Here is a 19234-nt window from a genome sequence, read left to right as displayed (position 1 = left end):
TAGATCTTTCATTTGGTATGTTATTAAGACATGATGTGATTTATGTCAAGGTTAGTTTTTTACTGTGAGCAAGGCATGTAAATAAATAATTGAGTCTAAGGGATGTGTCTGATTCAACCACTTGCATTATTCAGCTACCATATGTAAAATACAGAGATACAGACCCACAAACCCACTAATGTAGCCTATGTGAAAGAGCTCAATTATTTATTGTAAAATAGGTATATTTACTGTGTGGTGATAATTATATTTAACACAATACCCATCAGTAAAAGGAAGTACACACAATCCTTAGAAAGCTTATGTCATAATTTTTATTAAGAGGATATTGATAGATACCCCAAATGTATGGATTATTTCAATCAGAGGTAGCAAGCTTGTATGTCATATTGAGACCCACACTCTAAGATGGCCACACCCAATTTTGTGGAGCAAGACTTAAGGTCCTGTTTTTTCCTTCATCTAGATTCAAAAAATGTAAAAGGGTTAAAAGCGTGCTACACCTTTTCTGTCCTGCCCATTTATGTTATCATCTAAAATTCTTCTATTAAAAAGTCTATCAAGATCTTAGTTAAATTTCAGTTTCAAGACAAAAAAAATCTAAAGTATAATTACACTGTGAAGATGCTGTCTTTCAGTGATGTTTTGTCATTTTAAGGTCACATTTTGCTGATTATATTCTAGTGCAGAAGTAAAAGTCTTCATTACCTTTCAGCTTTCCGTATGATCAATATTTCATTCTATTCATTGAGATACTGTGGACAGACATGCATTATTCACACGCAGGATTGTCTTGCTTTTTGATGGAGATTATCACATTTGCTTCATTCACTTGCATGAATCACTTGTTTGCCCCTAAGGATTATTATGCCATTAAAAAAAACCTTTGTCATTGCCACCCATTTTTTAAATATTACATTTAACTTCCACTGCAACATTTGAGAAAGTAACCAGGAAAAGGGGCAGGGAAGCCAACCACCACACATTGAGATGCTTCCAGGTAAAAAGACACAAAAGTTGAGATCCATGTTCCCAAATGCTTTTGTTCTTTCTGCTTTTGCTTAAAGGCGCTTTCTTAATGACATGCCTGTGGGCATTGCAGCATTTTCTTTTCTTACAGAAGCCCCTTGCCCCTTTGTCTGTTATTCCCACCACCATGTTTGAGCATGCACATCCCAGAATTTTGTGTACTGGAATCCAATAAGTAGTGAGGAAATATGCTACTGTGCACTCCTTGTGTTTGTTCCTATATAAATGGTTGACTAGACAATTGCCAGACTAGAGCAAAAGTCACGGAGCAGTTTCTGGGGGAACAAAATGAGTGCTGCACAGTCTCCATAGCAGGGATCAGAAAGGGTTGTCCAGATACCTCATATATTCAGCAGGTTTTATTATTATTGAATAGTCTTCTTGGCTTTTGTTGGGGGAAATATTTATTTATTTGATTTGTCAATTGCTTACAAAATAATAAGTATAAGTATATACATAGTTATGAATACATGAAATGGGTACATATAAGAAAAATAAAAGAAACAATAGGACAGGGACGGTAGGCACGTTGGTGCGCTTATGCACACCCCCTACAGACCTCTTAGGAAAGGGGTGAGGTCAATAGTAGACAGTCTAAGGTTTAAGTTTTGGGGGTTTGGGGAAGAAACCACAGAGTCAGGTAGAGTATTCCAGACATTGACCACTCTGTTGCTGAAGTCGTATTTCCTGCAATCAAGTTTGGTGTGGTTAACCTTGAGTTTGTATCTATTGTGTGCTCTTGTGTTGTTATGGTTGAACCTGAAATATTCATTGACAGGTAGGACATTGCAATGTATGATTTTATATACCATGCTTAAATCAGACCGAAGACGGCATAATTCAAGGTTTTCTAGTTCTAGAATTTCAAGTCTGGTGGCATAAGGTATTCTACAACGAGTAGAGGAGTGGAGAACTCTTCTTGTGAAATATTTCTGGACTTTCTCAACTGTGCTAATATCAGATACGTAATGTAAGTTCCAGACTGATGAGCTGCATTCAAGTATTGGTCTAGCAAATGTTTTGTATGCTCTAGTTAGTAGTGTGATATTACCAGAGAAAAAGCTACGTAGGATTAGGTTAACAACTCTCAACGCCTTTTTGGCTATGTAGTTACAGTGGGCTCTAGGACTTAGATCATTAGAGATGAGTATTCCAAGGCCCTTTACAGAGCTTGGATCATCAACAAGGTCTTGACTATTCAGCTTGTATTTTATTTTCTGATTCTTTTTGCCAATATGTAAGACAGAGCATTTTTTTGTTGAGATTTGAAGTTGCCATTTGTTTGACCATTCTGATACATAGTCAAGATCTTTTTGAAGGGTAGCAGTATTGTCTGTGGTATTGAACAGCTTTAACGCATTATATTATATCATCAGCGAAGAATGCAGTTGCTCTTAATATGATGACAGAGGTCATTTATGTAGAGTATGAAGAGAGTTGGTCCTAGAACACTGCCTTGGGGGACACCACTATTGACAGGTATAGAATGATAGGACACTCCCAATTTTGACCATTTGTTGTCTGTTTAACAGGAATGCTTCTATCCAGTTATGCAGTTGTCCAGAGATACCATTAGATTTTAGTTTTAATAGTTTGTCGTGTACCACTGAAGTCTATGTAGATTGCGTCTCTTGTTTTGCCCTGATTGAGTTGTGTAGTCCATATGTTTTTGCAGTGTAAGAGTTGCAGATTACAGGATAGTTTTTTTTCTGAAACCAAATTGTTTATTGGAGAATAATAGAATAATAAGACAGAGGAAGGGAAGCAAGTGTATATAAAGATATGTATTTTTATAGGTTTTCTTGAGATTGAAACAAAACTTGGAATAAATTTATTCCTGTCCATGTTCCTTCCCCAGCTTTCCCACTATTTCAGGCACTGTGATGGTGCAGTGATTAGAATGGAGTACAGTATTGCAGGCTGACTTTGCCCATTGCCACTAGTCAAGTAATTTACTTAATTTTCTTCTATGATTGATGTACCAATTGGAGGAAATAATATTTGAGCTACACCCCTTTTTTCTTAAGCAGCCTAACCTCTTGCAACTGTTTTCATGGAAATCCAAATTAGATTTATTATTGCATTATTTGAGCCGTGGCGGCACAGTGAATACAGTGAATGCAGTATTGCAAGCTGACTCTGCTCCGTGTCAGGAGTTTGATCCTGATCAGTTCAATATTGACTCAACCTTCCATCCTGCTGAAGTGGGTAAAATGAGGACCCAAATAGTTGGAGGCAATATGCTGACTGTAAACTTCTTAGAGAGGGCTGTAAAGCACTACGAAGCAGCATATATCTAAATGCTATTGCTATTGGGCTTGTGCTTCTTCCTTGTTGGAACTGCAAAAACAAAAAAAGTTTCTTGAGATAGTTTTTTATATGATCACCCACCAACCTTCTTTACTGAACTCTTGAACTTGAAGTTTGCTTCTCAGTTAGCCTTTTCTGGGAAGTGGGCAACTGCTTTATATCCTAATTGCTTTTTTGTTCCAGGCAATAACTACCTTAAACCCCAAACAATAATTACCTCAAACCCTCCAAGCCCCATTTTAGCTAGTTTATCAGTAGCACTTATTCTTTTCATTCATAAAAAAAGTTGTGAATCAGTTTGTGATTATTAATGACAATCACTAGGGAATATGAAGGGTTTTTTTTTCTTCCTGAGAAGCATTATTTCTAAACCAGAAGCTATGCTTCTGAAAATGCTGTTATCTAAATTCCTTGTCCAAATTGTCCATCAAAAAAAGGTTAGATGTGATAAATGTCACACATCTTTTTCAGTAAAAGGCTACTTCCAGACCTGTTTTAAGGGACGGAAAAGACTAGTTGGTTCCATCTACAGTAACTTCACTTTACTGTGATTTCACAATTCTACCTATTAAAGGACTATCTTCTGCACACCAGGGTGATTGGGCACTAGTCATCAATGAGGATTGTGCTGTCCAGCCAATGTATGGGAATTGGCTATTTAGGTAGCAATTGTGAGCTGTCCCCTTAAGGGAATGCACCATGATAAATGTAGTTAGGGTATTCTGGGAAATGTAGTCCATATCACGTGACCACATCTGTATTCCTGATTGGTCACTAAATTGACCCTCGAAGGGTTGGGGGAGGTTTCCTCACTCTTGGCTGAACTCACAGACTCGTGGTAACTGTTCTATTTCTACCACTACAAAATGAGGGAAAAAGGATAGAAGATAATCATCTTTTTACCTACAAGGCAGATATACAAAGGATTGGTCATTAAAGAACTTTGTCACAAATGTGAGTTATGAAGATACCTGATGAACCAATAAATGTACTTTGTTATGGACGTCTTGTTGAGTTTATCTACCTGCATCTGTACAGAATACAGAACAGTAAAAAAGATGATTATGGATAGAGTTATTGTTTTTCCCTAAAATCACCTCCCTTGTTTATTCTCTCCCATCTTTTCTTCTCCCTTTCCATTTGGCTGGCACTTGGCTCACTGAGCTCCCAACAGCTGACATGGTTTGGAAAGCAAAGTGATAGCCAAGGCTGTTGCTTCGTTCACTGATTTTCCCCATAGTGAGAATAGTTCATTGTAGCTTACCTCTCTTTTCTTTGTCATGTTCCCATTTCTGCCCTGTGAAATAAATCTCCAGTCTATTTCAGTGCAAACAGCACTCTTGACTTTTGTCATTAGATGCTTGTGAGAGTAGGAAAACACAAATGCTATGCATGCATGAGGTTTATTTCTCAGTGAACAAGTCTTTCTATTCAATTCAAAGTTGATTACAATCAAAGATCAGTATAGAAAAACAACAATCAACAGACTGGTTAAAAGTAGGACAGGAAGGTCAGATATGAAACACAACAAAAAGGGTAAGACATAATATTATCACCACTATTGTTAGCAGTATAAACTGTGTCTCTACATCTAGGAAACAGAGTGTCACTTCTTAACATAAAACTAAGTTTGAAAGACAAACGTTGGCAGAAAATAAAATCTATCTAATGTTGCTCCCTGCTGCAAAAGTGGATCAGTTAATATCGAACTCAAGTTCTGGCTATTCTTCTTCACGTACTGGCTGAAAATACCCACCCACCCCCGACCACTGAAACCTTCTTCCTGACCTAGCAGATAATTTTAATGCTATGTGGAAGAAATATCTTCTAGACAAATTGCACTTTTATGGCCTTTCGCAGGAAGCCCTCTTCTGCTTGGGATATGAGCAAGTATTCCGATACAAGGCATTTTGGACGCAGGAAGACCAGAAAACCAGCCTCTCCTACCCAGGAATGTTTTCCCAAGCAGTGAACAACTCTCGTTTGTATGTGGTGGGAATGCAGGATAAAACCTCAGATCTGCATTCACTTCCTCAAATTTTCAACATGAATCATGCGCTTGAGCGTGTAAACAGTTATGCAACATCCATGCAGTCTGTCGTAAATTCTTCTTTAATTCAGTGTTGAGCAAATCACACAAATCCAGGTATCCAGATTAACAAATTGGTCCATGTCACCTGAATCAGAATAGGTACTTCAGCATTGCTTTTTGTCTTCTATTATGCAATTCTCTTTTGGAATTTGAATTCTAATGAACTTGAAGGAACACTTCAAAAATAGCTGTCTAATTATTCAAATCATCTTCAGATGTTCTTCTGAAAGTGAACTCCTATTTTTTAACTTTCCAGAAGACAATAGGCAGGTTCCACTCTAATACCATTGAAAAGATCCTAACAGTAAAAACTATTCAATTATTTTGAGAAGTGTTAATTTCCCCTTTACTGATTATGCCCAAGCAGAGGCTGGATATCTTTTGGGGATGCTTTGAGTTCATGCACTGACTGAGCAGAAAATGTCCTAAATTGACCCCTTCTAACTCTGTAATTTTTAGGTATCATACAATCACACAAAGAACGTTATCTACTGGTAGTTTCTTCCTCTCTATAGAATCATCTCCTTAGGAAAATTGACCTAACCTCACTACCATATCTGTATTCAGCACCCATGCAGAAACAGATAAGACATTTTTCCAACAGGTATTACAAACCAATATTGTACAGGACCGACAGTCCTTTTTGTAACTATTGCGGTTAGAACAAGATAAAATAAACTAAGTAAATTGTATGACATTATTTGTAGTAAATATTATATTTTTTAATGTAAATATTTCACAAATTGTTGATTTTATAATCTGTGAGTTAGAACAGTATTATTCTGCCACTGTTGCATTTTGAATTTAGTTTTGGCTTAAAAAAGAATGTTGCCTCTATTATTGTTTAAGTTTTGAATTGTTTTTTACTGACAAACATTCCAGGGGCGTTTGCTATCTGGGTGATATAAAAGATTGGCTAAAATATGAAGTAGGAATACAGATATGAATTTAATCTAGTGCAAGCTAAAGAGAAATTGTGTATTTATCCTCTGACTGTAGGACATTTGAAATAATATGTAAAATACTTTTCTTCTAATGATCTCTTTTAAGCATGGGTAACTTATCAATCTCAGAAACAGACAACCATGGGTACACATCAATCAAGGAACTAGATGTAATGAGAAAGATTCTTGGAGCTCATGCCTATAAAGTGTGCTGTTCAATCTATCACTGAACTTTGGGTCCTTATTGGGTAAGTTAGTAGAAATTAAGATACTCCAAAATACATTGAAACTAGCTTGGAAAATCATCTCAGACCTCATCTTTTATCACCTATTTGTGCAACAAAAATACATTTTAAATATAATATATAAAATATGCACTGGTTTTCTCCATTACAGAAATGTTGAGAGCATTGATTTCATCAAAATTCTATCAATATATTCATGAGCAATGAAGCAGTTCAAAAACTGAATCTATTTAAATACATCAATAGACAAAATATACATTTGGGTAAAGATTCAAGGTATTGATTTCTTCTGTTCCAAGAACAGATTGGACATAAGATTTTAATTTTTAAAAACAAACTGGTAACTGCATGACTGAGTACATTCAATGTATTCCTTGTGTGTTCAACATAAGGAAAGCAACAGACTTTCCAATATCATATACAGAACACATTGCTGTTACATGAGGCAATTATGTGACTATTTTCAACAATGCCCCTTTTTACATTGTTTAAATACTATGACATTGCACATTTTTATGGATTTCACTATTAATAGCTAGATATACAGAAGAGGGCCATTCACTATGTTGTGACCTAGGAATATAGATAAATGATTCTAAATGTTACAGTGAATTGGAAGTAGATGCATATGTACTATTTTTCTGTGTCTCTGACTTAAGAGTTGGGCAGTGTACAAACTGAATAAAAATAAATACATTTTTCATTAGCAGTTCCATACAAAACAGCCTTGTGTTACATGTACCTCTGGATTGGACTGCTGGTTTGTAGAAGTTCTGTTGACTTGGTTTTTCATTTGCAGATTATTTCATTACGTAATGAAATAAGATCAGTAAGATCTTCTGGGCTATAACTATAGTGCGCTATAATGAAATGACAGCAAATGAAAACAAACACACAGATAACACCTACAATGCTACATAAGTCTTTTCAAATCACTGCTCTATGTGCATTAGCTTAAATTGTCAGAGTTCCTGCCAAACAGGATCAAAATAAATTTTTTTAGAACAACCAAATGGTACTAGATTGGAGGAAACTATTATAACTTCTATTTCATCCTTCTTCCATACTAATGCTCTTTAGGATTATGATGTATATCCTGCCAAGTGATGCATTTTAAAAACTATGCATTCATATTTGCCAATATTAGAAATTATAAGCAGCAAAAAAAAAAAAACCTGTAAAAATGTGCTTTTACAATAATTTCTTAACAATTTAAGAGGGTCTGCGTTCAAATTATCTTCAAACAGAAATGAACACACAATGAAGGCAACTTTGTTGAAAAGTGTTTGTCGTTATTTAAATGCTGCATACGTTAAATACTGCATTCGTTATTTAAATACTGCAGATACTGCTTTTTAGGCACACACAAAAAATCAATCCTGCAAATAAGCAATCCTATTAAAAATAAGCCCACCGAAAAATCTGTCTGGTGGGAGTGTTAATATTTGCAAGTTTTTTTTCTGAATGTAATCAGACTCCATCTACACTGAAGGAGTTTTACACTAAATTTGGCAATTAAAGTGGTCACTGACTACAAGAAAATCAGTTAACTTGGCAGTTAACTCCATCAGACATTGGCAATCTTCTGGAATCCAGGGATGTGTAGCTATTTGAATTCAACATAGAAATGAGGCTTTGGAATGGCTGCAGATGCCCTTGTTGTGTCTGTGGGACTGTCTTTTTTTTTTTTTTTTAACTGTGCCTTTTCTTACCCTGAAGAGAATGATTAATAGTATTTCTGATTTACTAATGTAACAACCTTTTTGAGTAAAAATATAGGATTTAAATCCAATAAACAAATAAGGCATGGCTTTGAAACATCTAAAGTGCAGCTTTAAAACTCGTTTTGAAACTTCTTCGTTAATGCAATATTCATCAAGTGATATCACAAGGCAGATATCCCATCCAATCCCAGTATCTTCCAGATGTGCCAAAATTACAGCTCACAATATTCACAAGAATGTTGTGAATTGCGGTCCTAGCACATTTTGCAGGGGAGGGGAGGGTAATCAAATATAATTTGTAGTTTTTGCAAAAGATGACACAAACATAAACACCGTTCTGATGTTTATGATTTTACTACTGCTGGAAGACCCTTCTTCAGCTCATTGGAAGATTCTTTTTACATGTCACATTTTAACTGCTTTGGTTAAATTCTTGCATCAATCCACGCATCCATTGTTTTCTTATATCAACTTTTTTTTTTTTAAACCAGACAGAAAATAACTGCCATTTTTTAAAAAATCATGTGCCAGAAAAATGTTCTTCTTCTTAATTGCTCAGGAACAAAATGTAAGCACTGAGTAAAACCTGGCATGTTTTTTTTCCCCAGGCAGATCTAAAACTGTGTGTGCCCACGTGTGTGTGTCTGCGTGTGATAATGTGTTTATTCTTCTAGTGTCTTCCTTGCGAGCAATGAAGCAGAAGCCGGATCTGAACAACAGGAAGGTCCAAGCATAATTGGTAAAAGAAGTGAGAGTTTTATGGTTACGGTTATGGCAAGAGGCTACTCAAGGCTCTGTTGACATTCCTGTCTTCAGAATCCTCCAACCTTTTGCTTTTTCTCATGGAGAAATCAATTCTAATGGTTTCTGTGAGATGGGCAGAGGCATCCCAAGACCAACTTATAACAGAGAATCGGAGCAAGGATGGCAGTTCATTCCCAACACCCTGCGTGTAATACAGGTAGCCCTCAATATATGCCTGGTCGCTTAGCAACCAACTTAAAACAGATCCCCAAAATTGGTACTTATGACCTGAATTTGAAGTACCCCCATGGTCATGTGACTGCATTTTGGGCACTCGGAAACTGCATTTATAGCTGTTTTCAGTTTTGCACTGTCACATAATTGTGATTTATGACATTTTTGCCAGAAACTGGAATTTACTTTTTCTGGCAAAAGGCATCCCATAGCGAACAATATATTTGTTTAATGACTGTCACAAAAAAGGTCATAAAATTGGGTGTGGTCATGTGATGTCCTGATTAATGAGTCATGACTTTACAACCATAATTGCATGTTCAGTGCAAGCTCAGTGAGGTGCTGCCACATCCCAAGAGACTTCTAATACAAGTCGAAAGTGGCAAAATGTATTTATTTGAAATGCAAATCCCAAACTTTCATTTATAAAATGGCTCGAGTTATTTAACCTTAACCCAAAGATGGACTGGAACAATGATTGAAATTGAAATGCAAAGCGTTCATCATATGATCATGCTAATTCAGCCAGAGTGGGGGGGGGGAGGGGGAGAGACACAAAAATATTGAACTATTTTCAGCAAGACCAAATATAAACATTACATTTCCAGTAAGGAAAAAAAAATATGTGGATGGAGTTGTGTCCATCGGAAATTAAAATGCATGATCTCTTAAATAATGAAGTTAATTATTACAGCAACTCTCAGCAGAAATTACTTAAGAATGAGATCACATAAACCACATTTATCCCATACTGCACATGGGTTTGCAATCTGATGACATTACCTGAATGTTCTCCTACACACACACACACACACACACATTTATTTTTAAATAGGCATTACTATTTAGTAGCTATTTGGCATCATCAGTTGATATGCAGCAATTTTGCAGCACTGTTTTGCAATGTCTGACCATAGATACAATAGCAACTTTTTAAGGGAAAAGACTGACTACAACTTGACTCAGAGTTGCATAATATTTTGTGAACAACTATAAAGTAGTAGTTGGCACTGAGTAACTTCTGTTTATGGCCACTCAACAGATACTCTTCCAGGCATCTGACAATATCTGCTATGGCCATACAGTAGCAAGCAAGTTTACCTTACATGACAACTGGATTGTGAAAGAATCCCGTGCCTGTTCATTCATCACACAAAACTGGTAGCTTCAATTTTGATTTAGTTCTTTGGATTTGGGTAGATTTATTCTAATAATGGAAAACTATGTCTACATTTAGAATGGACGTACTAGACATATGACCAGAAAATGCATATTCTTGCATGCAACCACTGCAGTGGTGGGATTCAAATTTTTTTACTACCAGTTCTGTGGGTGTGGCTTGGTTGGCATGGTGTGGCTTTGTGGGCTTAGCAGGGGAAGGATACTATAAAATCCCCATTCCCTCCCCACCCCACTAACCTGCTTTCCAGCTCCATTCTCTTGTGCAGGGCAACAAAAGAAGACCCAGCCGATCAGCTGGGACTTGGGAGGCAGAGAATAGATGGGGGCAGGGCCAGTCAGAGGTGGTAATTGCCGGTTCTCCGAACTACTCAAAATTTCCGCTACTGGTTCTCCAGAACTAGTCAGAACCTGCTGAATACCACCTCTGAACCACAGGTTATATGATCTATCTTCCAGCGTCTTTCAAAGAGATAGGAATAGCTGAAATGTGAGGGGATAAAATCAAGATGCCTATTTGGAAAAATATGTTAAGAAAGAAAAATCCTATTCTTATTGAAGACAATTAAAATAAGCAAAAATTTAATACCTTATTATTATATGCATGTGGATGGCATATAACTCATTGTATGCTGCTCCATGACATATAGGAAAGCCGTATTGCACAATCATTTACATAACTGCTTAGAATTAGATCTTTAATCAAAATATTTACCTATTACTAAAGGAAGTATTTCCAATAAAATAGATGAGTATATTTTAATTTACTGAAAGTATCTTATATATATATGACAGTCAATTTGGTGTAGTGGTTAAGACATCAGGTTAAAAAACTGGAAGATGGTGAGTTCTAGTCACGCCTTGAACACAAAGTCAGCTGGGTGTCCTTGGGCCACTCACATTTACTCAGCCCTAGGAAGGAGACAATGGCAAACCACTTTTGAAAAACTTGCCAAGAAAACTGCAGGGACTTGTCCAGGTAGTCTCTGAGATTTGAAGAAGACTGAATGGAAGGCAAAAATAAGTGTTTTGATTTATAGAACATATATTATATAAAATTATATTGTTTCTGCAACACAAATATTAGATACTCCTGTGACAAGCATATACTTTATACTGGCAAAAACTAAAAAACGTTATTTATAAGAATGAATTGTGAAAAAGCCACGCTTTGCATTTTTAGGGTCCAGAATGTTTCAATATACATTATATCTGTTTTAAAACTGCTTCATTTCTTTTTAATATACATATACCAAACCAATTAAAGGGATCAAAATACCATATGGCATAATCATATATGGCAGCTAAGGCTTCAATATATTACCCTCCAAATGTAAAAAATAAATAAATCCTAATCAATGTAAGCCATGTTCTGACCATGCATGCTAAAGATCTCCCAGGATTTCATATTACTTGGAAAGTATAGTTGAAGTTAATATGCTTAAAGCATAGTGGGATTGATAATAACTGGTAAATCTGTCTGTAATTTTAACCATGTGATGTTATAAGTAGTTGGACCTGATGTAGTTATACATAAACTGGTAGAACATGTTGGGATAAATTATATTAAAACTGCAAGTTAAACAAGGTGTTGCAAGACTTAATTAATATTTATAAGTCAAGTCAAATTAGCCAGCAGAAAGACAAGTTGCCGAAGTATTTCAGTACATCCTATTATTTTCCATACAGCATAACTACTGTATATAACAAAATGTCAAACATTCCAAGTCAAAAGAAAGCAAGGTGAAGACACAGCTTTTTAAATTTGACAGACCTGGGATTGCAGAATAATTTCTTAATTTATGACATATGTTTTAGTTCAGAAGGAATGATCAGTATTAGATATGTACATTTGTTCTGAGAATGGATTGTGGATTTAAAAACTATTGTGCCATTAAGACATGCTAGTGCTTATGATTAGGGGCTACAGTTGCTCAACAAGATAGAAGTTCCATTTTATATTAGCACATTCCAAGGACAGATTTAATAGTGATAAAATGAGAAAAAAGCCTATGAATTGCTTGACATTTTGATTTTCACTAGATCAGGTACAGGATGCAATATTTACAGTGTAATAAAGTTAAAGCCTTCAAGCAAATTTTTACAGCAAGACCCAAAATTGAGACATAAAAGTAGACCAATTTCAGAACAAGAAAGAAAAAAGAACAAGAAAAAAAACAGTGAAATATTCCTATTACTGACCCAATTCTTCACTAAACACTTTAAACACTACACTAAAAAATTCAAATTTCAAATAACAGGAGCAGGGTTGTTGTTTTTTGAGAGAAATTTTTGGAAATGTGGTTGTATTCCAAGTTTGGAATACTCTGATAGAGAAATAGGACTGCCATGCCCAAATCCCTAATATTTGAAATCTTCTGACATGTTTGCAAATGTGAATGCAAACATATTTAAATTACCTTAACTGCAATAAAGGTGTAGCATTTAATGTTTGCATTTTTAAAAGGTCTTAAGTTGTTTAGAACCAGTTCTGACAAGTCTAAATATATACAAGTATCATCATTCTACACATTTTCAATCTTCTTTTTTACAGACTTTTTCCCCAGAGATATTTTTTAGTGCTGCCACCCTTTTCCTCCATCATAATACCTCACTATCCACAGCTTCTAAAAGTCTTTCAACGTATGTCAATACTTTGGAGGCAAGCATATATATATTCTATTCTGTTTTCACAAGGTCACAGTTAGGAACATTATTTTGTCAAAGGAGAAAAGGGATTTTTTTTTAAATGATACATAAGTATATAGATACTCAAAGCAAATGCAAGTGTCAAGATGATATATGTATGGTGACAGCACAATACAATTTTTCAGTTACATACTTGCACCTCAGTGTCTGACCAAATACATAAATTGCTGTTTTCTTTTCATGGTACATATTTTGTAATGCACTCCCATCCCACAATACCTACGGAAATAGCAATTAAGTCCCATTATTGCAATGCAAATCATTTGGTCATTGGTTATTTGTTGGTCAACCATATATTTGTGTTGCAGCTTCCATGAAAGATTGTCAAAAGCCTTTTGAATTAAAATTAATTTTCTGATGCACTATCTTTGAAATACTGTATTGTGTACTCTATGATAAAAAATGAATGTGCAAGGAAAAGTCAGCTGAAAATAATTAGTATTTTTTGCATTGCATTGTTTAAGGTCAGGACATCAACTGTTCAGTGTGGATACTTACCTCACACTAACACATAGAATGTAGTTTAAAGGAATTATATAAAATGGCTATTCCATCTTGTTTTATTATTTATCTTATTCACCAGATGTATAACTCATGTTAGTTAGAAAGTTTCAGTAGTGTTTCCATATGCCTTTATATAAAACAGTTCTCAAAAAGTATTGTGACTGATATCAACCAGAACATTTCCAGAATATTTATTGCATCTGCAGCAAAGTGCAGAAGTAATGGGATTTTCATTTGTCATTATTTAGCTGGAAAAGGCCATCATCATTTTCAAGAAATGGTCTCAAGAACAAAAGGTTCTGTTGGAAGTTAAAACCCACCCCTCTCCTAGGAAAATGAAATATTTTAGGATATTCTAAAAAGGCAGAATATTTCCCCTAAAAAAGAAAAGTAGAAACTCAGAAGCAGAAACTCTCCTCAGAAGTAGGAGCTTACCCCCACCTTTGTTAATGGGTGGGCCATTAAGGCATGGGCCAGAGTAATCTCTATAAAGCCTTCTACTCACCTCACCACATGGCACCTGGGAAGATTGAATCAGCTAGCACTCAGGTGAAGCCATGTGGTCCAGACAAAGTTCACAAATTTAGCTAAGACACCCCCACCCCTGGGAGTCTGACAGCCAATGGGATACATTTCTTATATAGGAACAGGGAACACTAAGGTGGGGCCCAAAAGAGGGTATGAAACCAAGGGACTCTCAGCAGCCCTGCCCCTTCTTTTACTTCACCCAACATCTTGAAGCATGTGATGGTTCTTTTCACTTTGGAGCTCCAAGCCATGTGATTCTGTCCACCATTAAACCATCTTTCCAAACAGCCTCCATGTTTCCAGTGTCTTTTTCCCCACTTGGAACTGAAACCAGAAGGATATTTCTTCCAACAATTCAATAAGGACTCAAACTTTCAACAAAAGTACAAAGTTAAAGAGACATAAAATTAAAGTAACTCATCCTGCTATTGAGGAAGATAATTTGGGGTTCACATTTCAAATTCAGGAGACCTTGTCTTTTCTGTCACTTCTTGTTTAGAATAGATCTCTTAGTCCATTGTCACAATAATGTTATAATCTTAGATATTCACAAAGGTGGTAATAATGTAAAAGTGGTTAGAAATATCGACTGTATATTTGTTTTTTTTTTTAAGAGTGCTTGTAAAATGATTTCACAAATCTATGTGCCAGTTTCTCAAAATGCAGTTCAAAAGCCTAGGCGCAGCTTTAAAAGCCCAATTCAGATGCCATGTGCCCGAAGGGCAATTTGTTTATATAAAGACTGTAGGATCATACATTTAGCTCCACCTTAATATTGCATAACATCTCAGGTCACTTTATATTCAGAATGAAATTTCTGTCCTGGAATTTATTTCTATTTATTGTGGTTTACCCCATGATGTAATATCCTGATATGAAGATATATAGACATAAGATCTACAATCACACAGAATACTGAAAAATGAGAGTCCTTCTTTTACTCTTAAAGGTAGGACATTACAAATCAGACAAACTGTTCTCGTTCTGTAACTTTGTTTTTCCTGCTTTTCTTGATTACTTGCTGCTGAAAAAAATCAATTTAATAATGATTGATTTTATGGTTACTAGAGGAAAAAGTATCATTTTTGTCTTAGTTCAAATCATAAAGAAAAAATAGATTTAATGCATGTAATAGTGGGAAGGAAACATTCTGATCCTTAATTATATAAGGAAGTTAATGAACAGATTCTGACTTTTCAAATGAGAGGTTATTAGCTAACTGTTTTGTACTTGTTAATTACATATCAAGTGCAAACAGATGTTTGGTCACAGATTATCTTTTGAAAACACCTGAAACTGTTCTCTAAACAGAGATATTGAACTTATTTCTATAGCAGAAAGTTACCGTCCAATTCCATCAACTCTTAGGGTTGAACACAATTATTCTAATAGGCATACTATCAAATAATGGCCTACTGGATATATTTATTCAGTCTCCATGAGTTTAAAAAAAAACATTCATGAAATTAAGCACTAATCTCATTGCCTAATGAAAAGCGTAACATGAATTTTAACACTTTTCAAAACTGTGAGCTTGGTTTTATTTATGAAAGTTGCACAATATTATATAAAGTTCTAATAGGATACAGGTTAAGGAAGAATAGTAATCTGTAGCAGGCCTGGGTCTATCACAGTCACTTGGGATATTCATTCATATTGTAGTACCTGCATTAATAAACCTAGGATATTCTGAAGTTAAACGTTGATTGAAGTTATTATACTGAAGTTAATACTTCTGAAACAAAACAAACTTTCACCTTGCAAGCAGATTTAAGCATCTAATAGGAGTTCTGGCTATGTCCAAAAGTCACATCTGTTACCCGTTCATATTATAATCTCAAGGTTTTTAAAACACTGAGTATCCCCACCACCAGCCATGCCAAAATAAAAGCTCTGCTGGAAACCAAAACAAACACCTCCACCTCAAGATCCTGAAAGCACGCAGTGTTTTTGTTTTTGATGCAGCAATATTTCATACTTCAAGCAATGTCAGCGGACAAGCATGTTTTCGCCTCCAGTTCATTGAGTCCAATGAAGTCGCGTCGAACGACCCAACCTTTCTCTTATCCCTCGGTTGGAAAAACAACTAGCCCTGAGGTTGGCAGGGCTTTTCGCAAGAATATATATATACATATAAAGTCACTATTCCCAAGGAACTCAAAGACGGTGCCCTTCTAAGCAAGCGGTCCCAAAGGTGCTTCCCCCGCCCCACTTTTCGAAAGGCAACTGGCTTTTCTTCGTTGAACGTAAGAAGGTTCGTGGATGAAAAGTTAAAAAACAAAACAACACCAAGAAAGTCCTGTTGCCTTTTGGGGGAAAAACACCTTTTGAGACAACCAGGACCTGGATGATTGAGCATCTCCACGACGGGCTAAGGAAGCGCGAGGAGTGATTTTCCCCCTTCACCAGATTTCCCCCTCCAGCAAGATTAAGAATTCATACCTATCACATGCATGTCTGTGTGCATAAACACATATGGACAGAGACGCACCCATGCGCATGTGTATCTGTGTGTGAGTGCGCGCGTATGCATACATACACACACACACACCTTTTAAGAGCGTCCGCTCAGCTCTTAAGGCTAAAATATGCAGGTTTGTTGCTCTGACGGAAAAGAGCCAAAGGAGTTCTGATCCCGTTTTTGCATTGCGCAGAAAACCGAGCTAGGCGCTCGACAACACCGCCCCCACCCCGCGCGCGTTAACACCACACCTGGAACGTCGCACAGGCGGGAGAATCGCGTCCCCTAAAACCCGCGAGGCGCGGGAAAGGAGCCCCACCTCACCCCACCCCCCTTAGCCACCCCCCCACCTCCTTGTTCCAAATGGCTTAGCGCGGCCTGCCAATCAAGAGAAACTCCCCGCCCATAAACGCGCACGCCCCGTGTGGAAGGGGCAGCTGTTAAGATTTAAAGGACTGGAGCGGAGAGAGGGGAGGGAGCTAGTCTGCGCGTGCGCTAGGAGGGTAGCTGTTTGGGGGAGGTGGGGACAGATGAAAAAAAAAGGGGGGAGGGGGAGAAGAAACAAAAACAATCGCTCGAGCGCCGCCATCTTGGCTCGCTTCTCTCCACCACGCAAGTGAATGGGTAGCTATGAAATTACCACAGGGGAGCGGCAAGGTACGGAGGGCTACTCAGCGCTACCAGCCGGGCCTGCGCGACGATAAAAGCGGCGCTTTCTCTTTCCTTCGGTTCGCCTTCCGCCGACGCCTCCTCGAGGGAAGAAAATCTCGGCAGGGCCCTTCCTCTTTCTCGCCGTCGGCTCTTCAACTTCGCTACCCAGAGCTCAAAGTTCGGTTTAGCCGTCTTTTCGCCAGCCAGGAGACCGGAGGGTCGGACCTCGGAGCCTCAGGCTTTTCGCAGTCTGGGAGGAAGAGTTAGGAGGAGGAGGAGAAGAAAGGCGAGAGGCTCCTCGACCGACTGCCTGCCCGCCTTTCCTCCCTCCGTTGTTCTCGCTGCACGGGCTTGTCTGGTGTACGCTGCATAAGAGGCACAACGAAGGGAGAGGAAAAAGGCGAGCGAGGATTGACCCGGCTCCGTGCCCTCACCCGCCCCGTTTCCAACCACTCGCTGCGGGCGTGAAGAAAAGGGAGGAGGGGGAGGAAGAGGAGAAGAAGGAAAAAGGGAGGCTAAACAAACAAAAACCAAGTTGGACCGCAGACGAAGAAGAAGAAAAATCGCCCGCCTCCAAACCGGTGGAAGGGTGGTGGTGGGGAGGGGGAGATCTTGGTAGTAAACGGTGAGCCGGTGAAGGTTGAGAGCGGAGGAAGGGCCCGCCGACAAATGCCTCGACGAGCTTGAAAAGGGTTTTATTGTTCGAGGAGAAAAGATCTTATTTAACCCGCCAGCTTGGCCGATCCAAAAAAAGACCAATATACACGTATTTGATCTCTGGGCTTCTTGGAGCATCGCTTCACCTACATTTATCTAAGACGTTTTTCTGCTTAACTGCTTCAGGAAACCTCTCAGAAGGCTCTCGACACTTTTTAAATATATTTTTTTTAGAACCGTGAAAAAATAATAATCACCTTTTAACATCTGGAAAGGGCATCGCCTCCCTCCCACTTTCCCTTCTCATTTTTGTGCGATTTCAAATACCAAATACAAAGGCGGTTTTTAAGTGTAGCCTGGGGACTTGAATGGGGGGAGTTCTTGTAAGAGTTGGGGAGAAGCCTGAAATCTGCTGGACAAATGAGAAAAAAGATCGTGAAAACAAACGGAAGGAATAAACAAGGGGAAGCATTTTCCTGGTCTAGATAAGGACTCTCCATTCCTTCCTTAGATGTGTGATTTTATAGAGGACTGATTACCTCTCATTTCTGCCCTTGTTTGCTCTCAGCATTTGTTAATAGGAAACAGCTGTGTTTTACAAATTGATTTCCTATTGGTTGTGACATCGAAGGCATATTTATTTTGATACTTGAAACGAAGACGAAACTTTCTCATCCAGATAACTACATTGTGCAAAAGCAGAGTGAAGACAAGAGTATTGTTTACTAATATTTGCCTGTTTGCAGGACACATGGGAAATACGATTTGACACTGAAGAGAATATATTGTGCTTCAGGACAATTAATAGTTTTAACATTCAGCCTACTTCATTCGTGAATGTTCATCTTTTAACCTGGATAGTTAACATCCTCGTATGAATTGGATTTTTGCCATTAGAACAGAAGCCAAATGATGTGTTTCCAAATGTACTGGAGGGTCTATTGAAAAAGAGCTAGAGAGACTATTATAAAAGCTGGGTTTCATTCTTATGGATGCATTATTTTCCAAATACATTATCACTTTGAGGAAGTGACAGATTTTCGTTCTTTATAAGATCTCAGAAGCTGGATATAGCATTTTAACCCCCTATTGATTCTAACAATTTGGAAAATGGGAGCTGCTACAAAGCTGGTGTTTGCTGTTTTTCTTATATCTTGTTCTTCAGGCAAGTATATGCTTTTTTTCACCATTAGTTCATAACAACATAACTAGATTCAAATGCA

At 37.4% G+C, this 19234-nt stretch overlaps 1 protein-coding gene and 1 long non-coding RNA gene across 3 annotated transcripts in view; one reads left to right on the top strand and one right to left on the bottom strand.

Annotated features, from left to right (window-relative positions):
• Window positions 1-2866: 2866 nt before the first annotated feature.
• On the bottom strand, window positions 2867-17464 carry LOC148133166 (uncharacterized). Its single transcript, XR_015746544.1, has 2 exons — window positions 17344-17464; window positions 2867-4369 (listed from the first exon to the last, which is right to left on the bottom strand). It is a non-coding gene; the product is annotated as an uncharacterized LOC148133166 (long non-coding RNA).
• Window positions 17251-19234, top strand: part of ACVR2A (activin A receptor type 2A) — a 71249-nt gene continuing 69265 nt past the window's right edge. Inside the window, exon 1 of one of the 2 annotated variants that reach the window (XM_026673503.2) lies at window positions 17251-19176. In XM_026673503.2, coding sequence (XP_026529288.1) covers window positions 19122-19176 — 55 coding nt within the window. In that variant the 5' untranslated portion in view covers window positions 17251-19121. The remainder of the gene's footprint in view (window positions 19177-19234) is intronic. The other variant, XM_087950069.1, reaches the window with a different exon arrangement.

This window comes from Notechis scutatus, chromosome 1 (genome assembly GCF_049901735.1).
Source record: "Notechis scutatus isolate UNSWTSFEM ecotype Mainland chromosome 1, rNotScu1.2, whole genome shotgun sequence".
Taxonomy (NCBI): Eukaryota; Metazoa; Chordata; class Lepidosauria; order Squamata; family Elapidae; genus Notechis; species Notechis scutatus.
Note: the sequence above shows the minus strand (reverse complement) of the source record. Positions and strands in the feature narration are given on the sequence as shown.